The sequence below is a fragment of the Nicotiana tabacum genome, chromosome 11, assembly GCF_000715075.1.
Source record: "Nicotiana tabacum cultivar K326 chromosome 11, ASM71507v2, whole genome shotgun sequence".
Classification (NCBI taxonomy): Eukaryota; Viridiplantae; Streptophyta; class Magnoliopsida; order Solanales; family Solanaceae; genus Nicotiana; species Nicotiana tabacum.
Genome location: NC_134090.1, coordinates 134,057,343 through 134,075,232, shown reverse-complemented (window position 1 = coordinate 134,075,232; position 17,890 = coordinate 134,057,343). Strand labels below are relative to the sequence as shown.

The window sequence follows — 17,890 nt, the reverse complement described above, 5'->3', positions numbered from 1 at the left end:
CAAGAAATCGCATACGAGCTAACGAAATATAACACTTAATCCGAACATTTCTTGAGTTGAACTTAACTAACTTATTTAGGCTAGATTAAAGGATTTAGCTACTAGATATTGTTACTAATGGGACTTTGAATGTGACCCTATGTACTGCCTAATGGAACCCAAAAAAAACTAAAGGAAACAGAAACAGCATTGTATAAGGTCGGAGTATACGTACCCCGTACTAACAAACAACTGACGAACTAACATGAAGGGCTAAACTCAATCGAGTATCAGTACATACTTTCACACTATTGAATTATAAACTAATCAATTTTTTACAGACTCGTTAATGTACCATGAATATTACAACAAATACTTGAACTTCTTCAACCTTTTTCATTTCATGCTTTCGAACTGTTTCAGTTACATCAATATGGGACTTGAAATGTGTACCTGGAATGCTGAAATGCAAAGAGGAAGAAGAGAATAACAGGGAAGATCAGCAGCAGCAGGAATCAGAGTAACAGCAGCAATCAAAACAACACAGCAGAGCAGATTCTATTGCAAGGGATGGAACTATAGTTGAAGAGAAAGTAGCCAAATGAAGCAGCACACAGTGTGGTGGAAACAGAACTCCAGACAATCCAATTCCGAGATACACCAAATGCAACAAAGCACTAACAATAATCTCGATTGAAACTTAGAAGAAGCAACACTACCTAACAAATTGACAACAGATGAACTTCAGACAAACAAAACCAAGTTTCTGATTTCCTATCTGTTTTATCTCTTTCTTGCTCTCTTTCTATTTCTGTATATATGTGTATCTATGTATGTCTCCAAACCTCTCTTCTCAGATCTCTCTTGATCTCCTCTATCTTTTTTTCTTCACCCCCTCCCCTCTCTTATTGTGCCTCCCTTTTATAAGCCTTAACATCACCCCTTTTACAGCCTGTTAGATTAATCAGATAACCCTTCCATGTGCTGCCCCTTTTCAGTTCCACTTAGCTATTTAAGTATTAGAAACCCATCCTATTCCCTGGCAGACTTGCCCTTTTGAAAAAGGTTTAATACTTCTTAACTAAAGCAGGGTAATGGGCAGCAGAATATATCTGACAGCATGTGCTGTCAATTATTTTATTCAAAAGCCCTTATGCAGGGCACAGACTGTGCACAAATGCACCTGTGGTGCACAAATGCACATGTTGTGCAGAAAGTGCACATGCCCTCCAATTCAGAAGTTAAACAAACATTCCTTTTTACATTTCTGATTCAAATTAACAACTATAAGTAAACAAACTCAGTTCCTAATCGATTCAAACAAATGTATCCAGAAGAAAATCGATTTGTTATTGTTCAGGCAATTGAAACTAATTGACGACACATGTCGACTCGACTATATTAATCATAACATGCACAATCGTAGCCAAAAATCAGACATTTAACAGTATCGACACATGATTTGAATTATACTGACTAAACAAAGTGGTATTCGAGGAATCAATTAGTCAGTTCAAATTTGAAAATCAGCTAATTGCACAACACTTACATACACATTATCAGAACACATAGAAAGACTCAATCAAACAACAGAGGTTCAGGCAAAGTGGACAGGGCACAGTTGATAAAATTCAGGGACACAAACAAAACATGAACAGACCTTTAAAACAATCAGATGAACCAAAGCAAATAAAGAAAAGAAAGCAAAACTTACCTTAAACCCCGAAAAATCAAAATCTTACTTGGATTCGAACAGACCTTTCTTAAGGCTGAACGGACTTTAATCGAGAAACACTTCGATTAAGGTCCATTAGACCTTAATCTCTTCGGCTTGAACGGATATGGACCAGTGACGAGGAACCCTAAGGTTCCAAAAATCAGATCTGGGATTCATGCTTCCCTGATTAGATTCGGACCAAACCAAGCATGGTTTGGTCACGAGGGGGGTCTGGGGAGTGTCTGGTGTGAAACTGGGGTTAAACGGTGTAATGCAAGTTCCAACTCGAATCTTCAAACGAAGATTCGAGAAGGTGGGAAGGGATTCGAGTTACGTGGTTAATAGATCCGTGTTCCGGATGGCAAGGGGGTTCTATGGTGTTAAGGGTGGGGTCACCGGCATCCGTGCCGCCGGTTTTCATGGTGAAGGATACAGGGGCGGCTAGGGTTTTTGGGTAAGGAGATGAAGACGGAAGCTGGGGTATTGGATAGGGGGTAGGGTATGGTTGGAAGGTTATATATGGGATGGGTGGGTTGATCTCAGCCATTGGATCAATCAAGATCAACGGCTTGGATCTGAAGGTTTAGAAGAGACGGTGTCGTTTCATCTAAACGGGGTTTGGGTTGGTCCGGGTGGAACGGGTCGGGTTTGTTCGTGGGTATGGGAAATGTGATCTTGGCCGTTGATCAATCTAAGATCAACGGACCAGATTAGACCAGATTAAAACGGTGTCGTTTGGATAGTTAGGGGCTGAACATGGACTGGACCGGGTAATTCTGGTTTTGGGTTGGGTTGTTTGTTTGGGTCTCAGCTTTTGAAATGGGAATCGGCCCAAATTAAAACAAATTTCACCCCCCCCTTTTTATTTTTTCTAATTTTCTTAAACACACAAACTAATTAAATAAAAACTAAACACCATTAATTAGCACTTAATGTATTTATTACACGCATATATAAACAAAAATGTTAAAAGTAGGTAAAATTAAACAAGGCAACAAATCAGGACAAAAATGCGTATTTTATGATTTTCTATTTAACAACCGGATTACGGTTCAAATTATGCATGACACATACATTTTTTTGTATTTTGTTTTAATAAAAATAAAATGGGCAAAAAATCATAAATAATTAACAAAGTGCCACGTAAAAATCCAAAAATTGTACAGCAGGACCAATTGTTATTTTTTTTTATTTCTTTTGGAACGATTGTCGTGCGAAACAAAATTCACGTGCTCACAGGTGCAAGTTAAAACTTTTTTTAAAAATGGGTATAGGTTAAAACGTGCAATTTTTACCCACACATGTTTAAACCTAAAAACTAGTTTAAAGATAAAACAATTAATAAAAATAGGCCTCAAGCAATTGATTCAATCCAAAAATTGATAGACCAATAAGGTAAGAATTGACAGTGAATTAATAATAGGGCTAGCATAGTGATCGGATCACTTATTTCGGTCAGGGTCAGAGTTCTCGGGCACTAGGCCTACAATATAGTGGAGAATCCGGCAGGATGAGATTGTCGGCGCCTTATTACGGTCGATGTGGTAGGACCCATCTTGGGCCATGTCGCCAAGGTTCACACATGTGTTATTTGTGTAGATAGCCCGACCACGTTATATTCTTTTGCTTGATGAGACATGGGGCAGTATGGCACATCTAACATGGCTTGTAATAGCTTCTTCTTTATCAATATGCCCTCCTGAACAAGGCATGCAAATGTCAGTTGGAAGAGGCAAAGGCATGGTGGAGCCTCTAGCTCAGTCGGTCACCAGAATCGTGCTTATGCACTATCAGGACGTCAGGGTCTAGAGTCATCTCCAAATGTGGTTACATGTGTATTATTCATATTCTCCTTTCATGAGTATATTTTGATAGATCCAGATTCTACTTTGTCGTATATTACTCCCTTTGTTGCTGGTAAATGTGGAAAAGAACCTGAATTGTTGCGTCAGTCATTTGAAGTGTCTATGCCTATGGGTGAGTCTGTGATAGTTAGGTGGGTATATCAGGGTTTTAATGTGATAATTTATGATTGTCACACCTTAGTCGATTTGAATGAATTAGAAATGGTGGAAATTGATGTTATTATGTGAATGGACTGGCTGGATTCTTGCTATGCTAATGTTGATCGTTGGACGAAAGTCATTCGCTTTACTTTTCTAGGAGAGCCCGTCATTGAATGTAAGGGTAATGTTACAATACCTAAGGGGAGATTTATTTCCTATCTTATGGCTCTGAAGATAATCCCGAAAGGGTATAGTTATCATCTAGTGCGAGTGCAGGATGCGGAGGCAAAACCTCCAACCCTTCAGTTGGTTCTTGTCATTAAAGAATTCCTCGATGTATTTTCTGATGAGCTTCCTGGCATCCCTCCCAAGAGGGAGATCGAGTTTGCTATCAACATGCTCTTTGGTACGCAATTGATATCTGTCCCTCCGTATAGGATGGCCCATGTTGAATTGAAGGAATTGAAAGCTTGGCTGAAAGACCTTCTAGATAAGGGTTTTATCAGACCCAGAATTTTCCTGTGGGGTGACCTGGTGTTATTTGTTCAGAAGAAGGACAATTCGTTAAAAATGTGTGTTGATTATCGTTAGCTAAATAAGGTAACCATTAAGAACAAATATTCGCTCCCAAGGATCGACGACTATGGCCATTATGAATTTCTCGTTATGTCTTTTGGCTTAAACAATGCACCAACAACTTTTATGGATTTGATGAATCGGATGTTCAAGCCATTTTTGGATATCTTTGTGATCATGTTTGTAGATGAATTTTAGGGTATCTAAAGTGGAGCACGCCAACCATTTACAAATAGTGTTACAGATACTCCAAAAATGTAAGTTGTACGCTAGGTTCTCCAAGTGTGCGTTTTGGTTGGACGAGTTGCCTTTTTAGGGCATGTAGTATCGGAAGAGGGCATCAAAGTTGATAATCAAAAGATCGAAGTAGTTAAGAATTGGCCAGGGCCCACAACTCCTACGGAGATACGTAGTTTCTTGGGCTTAGCTGGTTACTACCAGAGATTTGTGGAGAATTTCTCTTCCATTGTTGCTCCATTAACAAAGTTGACGCATAAAGTGGTTAAATTCTAGTGGAATGATACTTGTGAAAAGCGCTTCCAAGAGTTAAAAAGTAGACTAACATCAACACTTATTTTAGCTCTTCCTGAAAGGTCAGGAGGTTATTTTATATATGGTGACACTTCTAGAGTGGGGTTGGGTAATGTTTTGATACAACACGGTAGAGTTGTTGCTTATGCTTCAAGTTAACTGAGAAAAAACAAGCAGAATTACTCGACTCATGACCTTGAGCTACATGCAGTTAAATTTGCTTTGAAAATATGTCGTCACTATCTGTATGGAGTTCATGTTGACATATTTACAGATCATAAGAGTTTGCAATTTATATTCAGGCAAAAAGAATTAAATCTGAGAAAGCGGAGATGGTTTGAATGTTGAAATATTATGATGCTGATATCCTATACCATCCCGACAAGGCAATTGTTGTGGCCGACGCGTTAAGTCGGATATCTATGGACATCCCGAGACATGTAAAAGTTGATAAGTTAGAACTATCTAAATACCTATACCGAATGGCCAACTTAAGTGTACGATTGCTTGATGCCGGCAATAGAGGAGCAATAGTTTAAAATTCCATCGAATCCTCGTTGGTGACAAAAGTAAAAGCACGACAATTCGACGATCCAGCCTTGGTGAAAATAATGGAAAGCATCTCCCATTAGAAGAAGAAACTATTTGAATAATCCGAGGACGAAGTCCTTAAATCTAAGAGTCGGTTATGTGTATCCAATGTTAGTGGACTCCGAGGACAAATTACGATAGAGATTCACCAGTCCCGGTATTCTATTCATCCTGGGTTAACCAAGATATATCATGACCTTCGACAACTATATTGGTGGAACTACATGAAGAGAAACATTGTCGAGTATGTCACATAGTGCCCAAATTGCCAACAAGAAAAGATTGAACACCAGAAGCCCGGAGGATTGCTTCAGAATATGAAAATTCCATATGCGTCATCGTAGATAGCCCATTTCCTACCTGTCAAGACCACCTTTTCATCTGAGGATTATGCCAAGTTATATATTAAGGAAATATTTCGACTCCATGGAGTCCCGATTTCAATTATCCCGGACAGGGGTGCCCAGTTCACAACTAACTTCTAGAAGTTTTTCTAAAAAGGTTTGGGTATGCAAATCAATCTTAGCACAAGTTTCCATTCACAGACGGACGATCAGGATGAGCGCACCATTCAGACGCTCGAGGACATGTTACGAGCCTATGTTCTAGACTTCAAAGGAAGTTGGGAAAACCATGCATCTACTACTCATAGAGTTTGCTTACAACAATAGTTATCATTCTAGTATTTGGATGGCATTCTGTGAAGCTCTATACAGATGGAAGAGCATGTCTCCTATTAGTTGGTTTGATATTGACGAGACAAAACTATTCGGTCCTGATTTGGTGCAACAAGTTGTAGAAAAGGTGAAAATGATTCAAGATCAGTTATTGGTCGCTCAGAGTTGCCAAAAATCCTACTCTGATAACCAATGTCGATACTTAGAGTTAACTATGGGAGATTGGGTGTTCTTGAAGGTATCACCTATGAAAGGCATGATGAGGTTCGGCAAAAGAGGCAAGCTTAGCCCCCGATATATTGGACCATACCGGATTATCCAGAGAATTGGCCAAGTAGCTTACAAACTTGAGTTGCCCTCGGAGTTGGGAGCAGTTCACCCGGTGTTCTATATATCCATGCTTCATAAGTGCATGAGTTATCCATTTTGCATTACCCCTATTGAAGATGTTCAAGTTACAGAAGATCTATCCTATGAGAAAATTTTGGTGGCTATCCAAGATCGTCAAGTTCGTAAGTTGTGAACCAAAGAGTAGCTTCCATTAAAGTACTTTGAAGAAACAATAATGTAGAATAAATAACATAGAAAACTGAAGAGGATATGAAATCCAGATACCCTCATTTGTCCCACGCTGCAGGAGAAAATATTGAGACCAATATAGCAAGCACAACTCCAGGTACCGCGAAGGGCGATTGAAGAATTTTGGGAGTTAGGATACAAATCAATATTCGAGGACGAATGTTCTGACGAGGGAATGATGTTACACTCTACTTTTCCCCTACCCATAAAGTTGAAGACGGATGAGTATGGAATCTAGCACAACCAATCGATCGATTATATTATACCTAATTCATGGCCCCAATGAATGGCTTGATTTCTTTACGAAACATGTATATTGTTATGATTCTTGGTTACAGTAGTCTACGCCCTCAGTGGTTTTCTTTGGAATTCAGGTTGAAATTTTGTATTCATATCTCTTGTATTATGTCTTTGGTTTACGTATTTGTCACGACCCAAACCGATGGGCCGCGAGGGGCACCCAGTGCCCTCACTCAATCGAGTAGCAACATAACGTATCTTTCTCATTACATCGATATGGGTAAATGGGCCATAAGGGTCGTATGAGGTAACAAGAATAAAACATGAGAGAACACTTGATATAAAACGACCCAACCTGATATTCTAACTTATACATATGACGTACGAGCCTATAAGGCCAAAATAATCACTCATACACTGAACATAGGCCGACAAGGTCATTCAATCTTTCATATGCATGACATATATCTACAAGCCTCTAATAGTACATAAACGTCATAAGGACGGGACAGGGCCCCGACATACCAATCATTACATGTCTAAATCATACTAACCAAATAAGAAACTCTGGAGCAAATGGAGTACACCAACATCTTCCGCTGAGCTGATAGCCTACTTGGAGGACTCTCAACCTGTCTATCGGACCTGCGGGCATGAAAAATAGTGTCCCCAGGCAAAAGGAACATTAGTAAAAATGATGTACCGAGTATGTAAGGAATAAAAATCTGTAAATAATAGATATGAGAGAAATATGGAGTAAAAGACTCAACATGTATATCTGAATAGCTCTGTGCATCATTTAATATTACCATGCATGGGTATATGTATATAAATGTCATACCATGCATTGGTATATGCGTTCATAACATCATCAAGCCTCTGAGGGTATCCCATCATATCATCTCGGCCACTGTGGGCAAATCATCAACGTATACCAGCTGATCAAGTGGTGGTGCGTATATAACGTTGTAACCTTTTTTCATATCCCACACACACACACACACACACACACACACACACACACACACACACACACACACACACACACATATATATATATATATATATATATATATATATATATATATATATATATATATATATATATATATATATCAATGTACATGTATAAATGAATGCAATGCGTGAGAAATACATCAATAAAATCTTTCGAAAAATCATAAGAGCATTATGTCTTTGATTAATATCATAAAGTAACTTTATCAACTTACGTATTCTCTGAGACTCATGAATAGATAATAGAATAATAAGACACATGGGGAATCAAGATTATAAGCACCTCTAGTATTTCTATGAATAGAGTGATTTATGGAAGTGGTGCATTTGCTCGTTTTGTTTGTATCGTGTGGATCATGACAAAAATAAAGAAGGGATAGCCTTAACATACCTGAACCGATTCTCTTGATAATCCCTTTAACACCCATTGATTGCAACAACACGTAACGGCGAATCAAAGTAGGGGAAAGTTTGTAAGATATTCTTAGAAAGATTATACCGTGCTCCCTTAGAATCGCAAAATCCCGTTTCTACTACGCTAATAAGTCTCGTATGAATTCTTATTGAAGTGATTCACGTTACTAGTGAAAAATATGATCTTTGTTGAAACATTTCATAGCATACCCGTATGAAACTTCCTAAAAATGAATGAATGGCTTTAGAAAGGTCCCTTTTATAGTGGTGTGGGCCCCACTTATAAGGCTTACTTTAGCCACCTATCAATCTCTTAAATACCACCTTTCACATAATTTTAAGAGTTACTAAATTGGCTTTAGATTGCTGCCAAGTCCTCATAAATCACACGTGGATTTGTCCCCCATAACAATTATCCAAATAATTATCCACAAAATTCAATTTACAAGTTAATCTCCCACTTAAAAATTTATAATTACCCAATTATCCATATAATTAAGAATTATTTTAAATTACTTTAAATACTACTCACTTTTAACACACTTTATACACCTCACTATCATGGTCATGTGATACCTTGAATGACATTAGTCCATAAATACCGGGTATTATAGCTCAGACCGTATTTATCCCAAAATGTCAAATTTCGACAAAAAACTCATTTCCTTCGATTCGTTTACCCTTTCACCTTCACGAATTTACTTATCACTTATTTGAAATAGCATAATACTTATAATCCCAAAATAATCTCATTTCCGAACTTACGTCGATTAACTTACGACGAAACTTTAACGTACGAAAATGCGGGATGTAATATCTCATTTCCAAGATTTTCTCAATTTACTTATGGCGTACTTTTATGTACGAAAATGTATGTGTAATAGTATTTTACCAGCCTTACATAATCAATACATCTTTCGTACTAACACCCCCTTTTTAGTGTTGTGTTTACGCCCACTGTCGCGCCCTATTTTTTTCCTCCGCGGAGAGAGAGAAGTTAGGGTTCCGACATCCATGGGGGTAATAACCCATTTTCTTTTAGGAATTGGGTATTTGAAGAGTCGTCATCTAACGAATTTGAAGAGTCGTCATCTAACGAATTATGGTGCGTTAGGGCACCTAGAGCAATTAACTCTTAGACTAGTTTGCATTACCAGAGATTTAGGGTAAGGGCTCGAAATAACCTTGAGGGGAAGGTGTTAGGCACCTCTCTCAGTCCACAATGGAGGGTCCCGCCGAACTTATACTTATGAATTAGTCTCTTTTATCAAGTAAATAGTTTAAACACATACTTGCAAATAAAGGCACGTTTTGGACATTGTATGACTCAAGTAATGAGACAAAAGGAAAAGACTTGAACAAGTTGCATGTATGGAGAAAAGTAAAGTTTAAATATCGGGAATTGGGAAAGAGGGGTCCTAGGTTGGTTAGCCTACAGGATCACCCCACGTAATGCCCGGTAATCACTCTTCAATGAGGGGCCACACGTGACATTAGTGCGTAGTCATCATATCCTTACTACCCAATTCCCCCCGGTCATAGCCTAAAGCGCTCTAGCAACCTTGAAAATGTCCTATGCGTGCACTACCCGTCCCTTCCTCGTGGCCCTGGAGGTATTTAGGACCTCTGCTTTTGGACAGTTCTAGACCTTCCTAAGATTTTAAAGAATAAAAAGTCTAGGCGTCTATCAAGAACAATTAGGACTGCATTTAAAGAGAACAAATTACAGGCTCATAGTCACCTCCACAAATATAACAAATAAATGCACGTCTTCAAACAACAGTCAGGTATTTAAGAGAAAATCCTAGAACATGATATCTAGGTGAGCAGGGATTAACGGCATGAATTAGGACCAAGTGTTAGAGACCTATTAGCTTGCCTACTAATTTTAAACCTGTTAAATCTGCACAGTCTCTAATACCAAAACACAGTTTTATAATTGCAGAATTTAAATCGCCCTAGAGGCTTGCCTAAGCGCATAACAGTGGTGGTCCTAAGAGCATGATATCTACATTGATTAAGGAAGCAGTAAAACAGTGGATAGTTTTTTAAAACGAACAACTTGGGATCCTATAGATATGTTTTCTAGCGGTATTAATTTAAGGCGGTATTTGAAAACTTATTAAGAAGCGGACAGATTAGTTAACCAATTCAGAATGAACAAACATGAATTAAATTGATTTATTTAACTAAAGTGGTTTTGAGTTCTATAGGCATGATTTCTATTAGAGCTGATTTTAATTCATATAGGTATGGTATCTAATTATAAGGCCATTTAGATCCTATAGGCATGGTCTCTAATATTGTGGAAGTAAAGTAAACATAGCAAGTACATTTGAATTAACACAATCCTATAGGCATGGTATCTACCCAATTTACCCAACGTGTATATAACTACCCACCCCTTTTTCACTAATCACCCCAATGTTGTTTATAAAAGTTATTACAGACCAACGAATTAAAATACATAAATGAACAGAAGTTAATATATAGGGATCTTGCAGTAGGCCCAAACGACTTCCAAGCCTCCAATAGCCTCAAATGCCAAAGTTCCATAGACAATATCATGTCTAGGTGTGTCAGAGTTTCCTAAGGACCTCAAGGATCCCGGGCAGTGCTCATACCTAGACCTTTTCTTAAACAATAACTGATTTAGGTGCAGTGTGGAAAGGTCATCTCTGACATGCCAGAGTTCAGATAGACCTCAAAGGGTCTCAAGGTAGTACACATATCATAGGGGCAGAATCTAATATTCTAAGAGTGATATGAGAGTGCATAATGACTTTGAAAGAGTTTGGTAAACAGAGAAAGAAGGTTTTAGTAATAGAAAGAATTTTATGAAAATCAGAACATAATTAGTGTAGGAATAGTTTGAGAAAACATGAAGAACATCTTTAAAACAAACAGAAAGCAAGTCAGAGAACACACAGTTTCAGAACAAACCTCACACAAGGGAAAAAGGTAGGGGGAACACGTAAAATGCACCTTAGTGATGGCAATCAAATACACAGATTGCAGTTGAAACGTTATGTTGAGAACACATAGGTTTAAGACATAAATAAGATCTCATTAGTGAAATAGAACAAACTGGACTAGACAAACACTTCATGAAACATTCAAGTGTTTTAGAAATACTAATTATATACAAAACATGCAGGATTTGGTCATGCTGGATGAAATCATAAGCAGATAATGCAGCTTGGGACATGCTAGTGAACCAATTATTTAAAACAGGATTGGCATGCCAAACAATATAATAGCTATGATCTTAAACATACTTTGTGATACAGTAATCTAGGCATGTTGATTGCATATTAAGTAGAATGGCGCATAGAACTGGAAATCACAAATTAATGAACTGCAACAACAAAGGAAACATATAGTGTGGAATGTGAATTGAATCAGAACATACCAGTTAAAGAGAGTATACAGAATACATAGTAGAGATGATGCCAGTAGCCAGCCTTGGCTTACAGCCGGCTGGACTAATAAGAATTGCAAGGAACATGAGAGAGTAAAGAGCTTTTGAGAGTATAATAGTGTAGATGAACTAGTGTTCGTTGTTTTGAAATTAAAATAAGATGGAGTTTATATAGTAATCAAAAGCTTAACAAATACGGTAAGAGAACAATTAAGTAGCAAATCAGGGAAGTCACATGTAAATCAGCAAGTCTTTCCCTTAATCAAGGGACAATTTAAATAAACAGTAAAAGCATGCTAAGTATTTAAGGAAAAGAATCAAGTAAGGTTTAGTATAGAGTAGGTAATTAGGGGTAAATGAACAGAAGTTTTAATTAAGGAAACAAATCAGTAAGAATCAGCAAAATACAAACAAGGCAAAGGAAAATTAATTAAGGCAAACAATTCAATCAAATCGAGTAGAGAGGTAAGAATCGAAAGTTTAAGGGAAAATGTTCTAATAAAACCAAGAAATAAGGAATTCAGAATAATCAAGGAGAAAGTCATGAAAGGGTCAGCATGTTTAACATATAAAATAAGGTAGAACATGAATAGTTAGGATTCCACATAACTGATTCAAGGAGAATGTTATAGGTCCTAACATGCATAGTCAGGACGAACACAAGCACATAGAATCAGTGAAAGGTCAAACTAAGAAATTCAGTAGAAACATATTAGGGCAAGAAAGTCACGAGAAATCACAAGAACACAAAGTAAGAACCAGTCGATATACTAGTACTACAAACCAGACGAAGAACATAAAAAAGAATTAGGGCTTTCAGTACAAACGGGCTAAAGTTGTAGCAGACTTACAAAATCAGTCAAAATATATGAGAAGCAGACAATTAAACACAAAAAGTCATCAATCAATTTGTAAAAAGAAATTCCGGAAACCCTAGTTTAGGAAAAAATGAACATCGCATCATACGATTCTTGTAAAGAATCTTAAGGTTATTGTAAAACTCACATGAAACAAACCCAAATCATCTTAGATCTATAAAGATCTAAGAGGTTTAGAAAAGGAATTAGGGTTTCGAAGAGAACCATACAGAGGTGAAGAAACATGCTTAGAAAATCATAGATCGTAGTCAATATAAGACGATCTTACTCGGAATCACACTGGAATGGCCTGAAACAGACGAGAGAGGAACCATATATGCAAGCCAACTAGCCCTGGTCCCTTGAGGGCCCTGGAGATGGCAAGATTAACGTGAGGGAGGCCATTGGAAGCCTGAGAGGTGGTGAGAAATCATCGAAGATGGCCATGGACGAGGGTCAGTGAGATTATTAAGGTTAGGTTTGAGAGCGTTTGAGAGCACAGAGGGGTTTCAAGGCGGTGGATAGTATTAAATGATAGGGTTTGGGGAGTCTTTTGGATTTATTTTAGGAATGGTCGTTGTGGCCGTTGATCTTTATGATCAACGACCGAGATTAAAAGTTTTCGGGGGCCGGATTGGGTAGCTGGGTTTTGGGTTGGGTAATTTAATTAAAATTGGGATGGTAATTGGGTTAGGTTGGGGCTGAAATTGAAAATAAAAATAGGCTAAATTTTAAATAGTCACTTTTAATAGTTATATAATTTATAAAAATAATAAATGATTTCCAAAAATATTTTCGTGTACTAAAATAATTTAAAATAGTTGTTTAACATTTTAAAAAAATAAAAGATCATTTTATGCATTAATAATGTAATTATGCATTAGTAGGGCTATTATTGCAAAGATATGCAATTTAGCCTAAACAATGTAAATGCAATTATAAAAAAATGCATTAAAATATTTAAACAATACTTTGGCATAAATAAAAAATTTAGATGACTAAATCACTACAAAAATAATTTGAAAGATAATTATTGGAAATTTTATAAATAAAAGGGAAGAAATAAATCAATTGGAGCTTTTAAAAATTATAGAAAAATTATAAAAATACTTATGCATGCTTATAACTGCATATGTGCTATTTTTAAAGTATATATGTATTAACAATATGAGAAAAAATTGGGTATCAACACCCACATGTGCAGATAGACCCGGTAACGTTTCTCCACAGTAGGGTGTTTGTTTCAGCTGTTGGTTGTCGCACTCCATTATTTTGGAGTAGCTGTGCAGAAGTCAATAAGTGCCGGAGTACATATTTCTATCATTTTGGATATGGTGGGGCCCTGCCCCGATCAAGTTGTGCAATATGATACTCTTAGAGGCTTGCAAACTAATATTCGAGTGTATATAAAGGTTTGTTATGACTCCGTTGGCAATGGTTGGTTATATACTCAATGTTGAAGTTTCTTTCACCCGTCAATTGTTAATATTTTTATCTTGTTAACATACTCAGAGGCCTTGTTGGCCCTAGTTTTATGTTGAAGAATCTAAGTATTGGTGATCTGTTCGTACGGACCTTCGGGCGTCGTGTGCTGGTCGCACCCTCCGAGGTTGGGGTGTGACACATTATAGCTTCATTAATTTGGTGACTCCAGACCCTCTATTTACCCATGAATTCCGCAAACTGTGATGTTCTATATGTTTCTCCAGTTTTCCTTCGAGTGATGATTCCTGAGAGCGATTTGGAGGAGAATTCCTCGGAGATTGCTGAGGCATTTGTACTCTTTCACTTTTATTTTGTCTGGTAAAGCCATCTCTAACTCGGTTATTCCCAACTGTATTGATTGGCAAGTCTTCGATCATGATGAAGATTTAAACTGATAGCAAACAAAGATTAACAAAAATTGTTAGTATCTGAATAGAAAATTTACCTGAGCTTCACGGTAGGCACCAAAATATTTAACTCAAAATTTGGTTTGAGGTCAAAATAATTAGATTTATAAAAGTAGGCCTCAAGCAATTGATTTAATCCAAAAATTGGTAGACTAGTGAGATAAAAATAGAATTAAGTAGTGAATTGATAATAAAGTAAAAGAATAGTAACTCTAATTCAATGATCCTTGACAGAAAAGAGTTGTTAAACAAGATTTGATGAACACTACAAATAAGCATAATGAAGCTATTTGTTTCTTGTATTAGTATTGTAGGAAAATTGGATCCACCCATAAGGGGTGCTTTAAGGCTCAATAGGGTTATTAGTTAACCCTAATATTCCCTATATAACTCTGCAGTATTTTTCTACACTCTTCTCTCTCAATCTCAGTTAGGGTTTAGACTGTGGAATTGGGGGTTGCTCCAACACATTGTGACAACCACCGCCGACCAGTAATTCCAGCCACGGTTCATCCGTTTTCGCTTCCGCTTCACGAAGAACAAGTAAGTTCTCATTTTACGATTTACGCGCTATCTAATGTGTTTAGATTAACGTGTTACTTCATTGGTATCAGAGTCATAGGCTGACATTCTGGTTCGGAGGAATAAACGATTTTTCTGTCCTTTGTGTAAAACAAATATGCATATCTGTTTTTATCATGTGCAATTGGGTTTGATAATAAAACTCTATACGCTGATTTAAATTAAGTTTTAAATCAGTTTCAATTTTTTTACAAGAATAAGTAAAATAAAGTTCTTGTTATTTTTGGATCTGTCTGAATGCCGTCATGTACTTGCGTTACACAATTTTTTTGTGCCTTCATATCGCTGCCTAAAATTCTCCACTATTTCTTATGACCTTTGAGTCTAAATAATAAAGACATAAAGCTTGGTAATTCAAATCATAGTCATGGCAGTGGAGAAGAAGAGAAACATAGCTTCTTTATTTTTAATCATTGTCAGAGACAAAGAGGAAGATAATAATACAAAAAGGGAGGAAGAGAAACAAAGCTCTCTCTGTTCCTAAAATTAAAAGCTTTCTCTGCTCCTAAAATTGAAGGGGCTGACTGGTGTAATGAGAAAGAGGAAAGGAGAAACTAATTTTTTCACTTTAGCTTGCTGCTTCACGTCTGCGGCGGCTGATGCTAACAGATGAGGGTTTCGTCCTTTTCCTCTAATTTAAAAAAAAAAAAAAACAAAGGGAAAGTTTTGGAGCAATTTAACTCCATAGTTGCGGCGGCTAAGATTAATAGAAGATGAAGGGTTTGGCAGGTTACTGCCTCTCTTTTTTTTAACCCATATAGCGTTTGGTCCACTTGCACCACATATGTGTGGTCAAAGTCTTTAGTAAAAAGACTAATAATTTCTTTTAATATCAGATTTGATGTTTGGGCTAAAAGGCCAACCTTAAATGTTTGGCAAATAAATCGTGGGCTTCTTTTACTTTGCTGAAAATTGGACTTGAACATCTGTCGGTTAAGAAGTGGACATATTTAATAATTGGGAGGCCCATTATGATTGCAATATAGTAATTATTATTATTTTTGGGCAAATGGACTAATTAAATCAACAAGTTCGTTATTTATTAAAAAAATAAAAATCAGATTATAAAATTAGTCATATGGACTTAATTTTTAGAATATAAATTTAGTATTTGTATTCTTTTAATGAAATGTATAATTATTTTATTATCCCAATTGCTTGAAATGTTAATTTGTTTAACATTAAATTTATTTGTTAATTTGTTAATTCGTTTAACATGCTTGAAATGTTAATTGTTTTAACATTACTTTGGTTAATTAGTTTAACACATGCTTTATGTTAATTTATTTAGCATGAAATCGATATTAATTAGTTTAATATTAACAATACTTGTTAATTTGTTTAACATGTATAATACGTTAATTAGTTTAACATTAAAGTAAATTTTATGTGAATTTGTATAGCATGTAATGAATGTTAATTAGTTTAACATTAATTTTATTTACATGCTAATATAAGTTATTTGTTAACTTATAATCCACATGAAATTGTAAAATCGTGATAGATAATTATGTTGTCTTAAACATGATTAAGACACTTAGCTAGACAATTGAATAGGTTAATTTTCATAATATTTTAATTGTTGGACGATGATTGGGAACATAGTGAACTTTCGACTCCATAATTAATATATGTGTTTATTAACTTAATCAATTGATGCTTAGTGTCATAATATGTATGTATGTAGAGCATCGTGCCTTGCATTATTTTTATTACATGATCCTCATTTTATTTTTTATTTTGTTAAAGAATGACTACTGCTTCGAAAAATATTGTTGCTGAGCTCAACAAAGGGTTGAAACTCAATGGTGACAATTATGAAACCTGAAGCTTGAAAGTCCAGTATGTGCCAGAGGAGCAAAAGGCTCTGGAGGCCATCAACAATGTCATGAATGAGTCTGAGGAAGGCAACACTGCTCAGCATAGGCGTGAGCGTGAAGCCTATGACAGTTGGAAGAAAAAGAACTCCATTGCTCGCATTACGTTGTTGAGCACCTTAGATGATGACATTCTAAAGGAGTTTAAGGATCACCAAAGAGCTATGGATCAGGGGAGATCCAGAAAGCTACATCCAATCTTGTGCCCTGCTTTCCTTATCCCTTAGTCCTATCTCGCAAAAGCAATGGTAGGCCTTTGGAGCTAGTTCGGTTGAGATCCTTAACGATCAAATTTGACTCATATAAGAAACGCCTAGAACATTCGATGAAAACACATCTGAGGCAAATGGCAAATATGATCGGGGAATTGAAAGACGCTGGTCATGTGTTGACTGATGAACAACAAATTCAAGCTGTCATACGCTCTTTATCTAGTTCTTGGGATCATATGAAAATGCATTTGACCCATAATGAACGAATCACAACTCTGGAAGATGTCCGGAGACACCTTGAGTTAGAGGAGGAACGACTTAAGGCTACAAAGCCAATAGCTGAGTTGCACATGGCAACAACCTCCAAAATCAAGAGTGATTCAAAGAAAAGGAAATGGGGAAAGAAGAGAGGGTCACCTCAAGTTCAGCCTGCTAAAAGAGAAAAGACTGAAAAGGGCAAGAACAGACGTCCCAAACGTGTGAAAGTTGCTAAAGTGAAATGCTATAATTGTGACAAGAAGGGTCACTATGCTAGAGATTGCTTTGAGCCTCCTAGAAAGGTATTTCACGATGCTCGAATTAGTGAACTTTGTGTTTCTAGTTCTGTTTTTCTAACTGAATCTAATCCTTTGTGGATTGTAGATTCAGGAGCAACGGGCCACATAGCCTGGGAACGCAGTGCCTTTGTTGAATTTCGGCGAGTTCCACGTGGAGCAAAGTGA

General features: G+C 36.8%; 1 protein-coding gene across 1 annotated transcript; it reads left to right on the top strand.

Annotated features, from left to right (window-relative positions):
- Positions 1 to 17,302: 17,302 nt before the first annotated feature.
- Positions 17,303 to 17,890, top strand: LOC142166020 (uncharacterized). The gene has a single exon (XM_075224421.1). It carries the CDS (start codon positions 17,303 to 17,305, stop codon positions 17,888 to 17,890), a length of 588 nt encoding a protein of 195 aa, XP_075080522.1.

Bases quoted from the DNA above. Each gene is read 5' to 3' on its own strand.
- LOC142166020 (XM_075224421.1), top strand. From the start codon at position 17,303: ATGGCAAATATGATCGGGGAATTGAAAGACGCTGGTCATGTGTTGACT.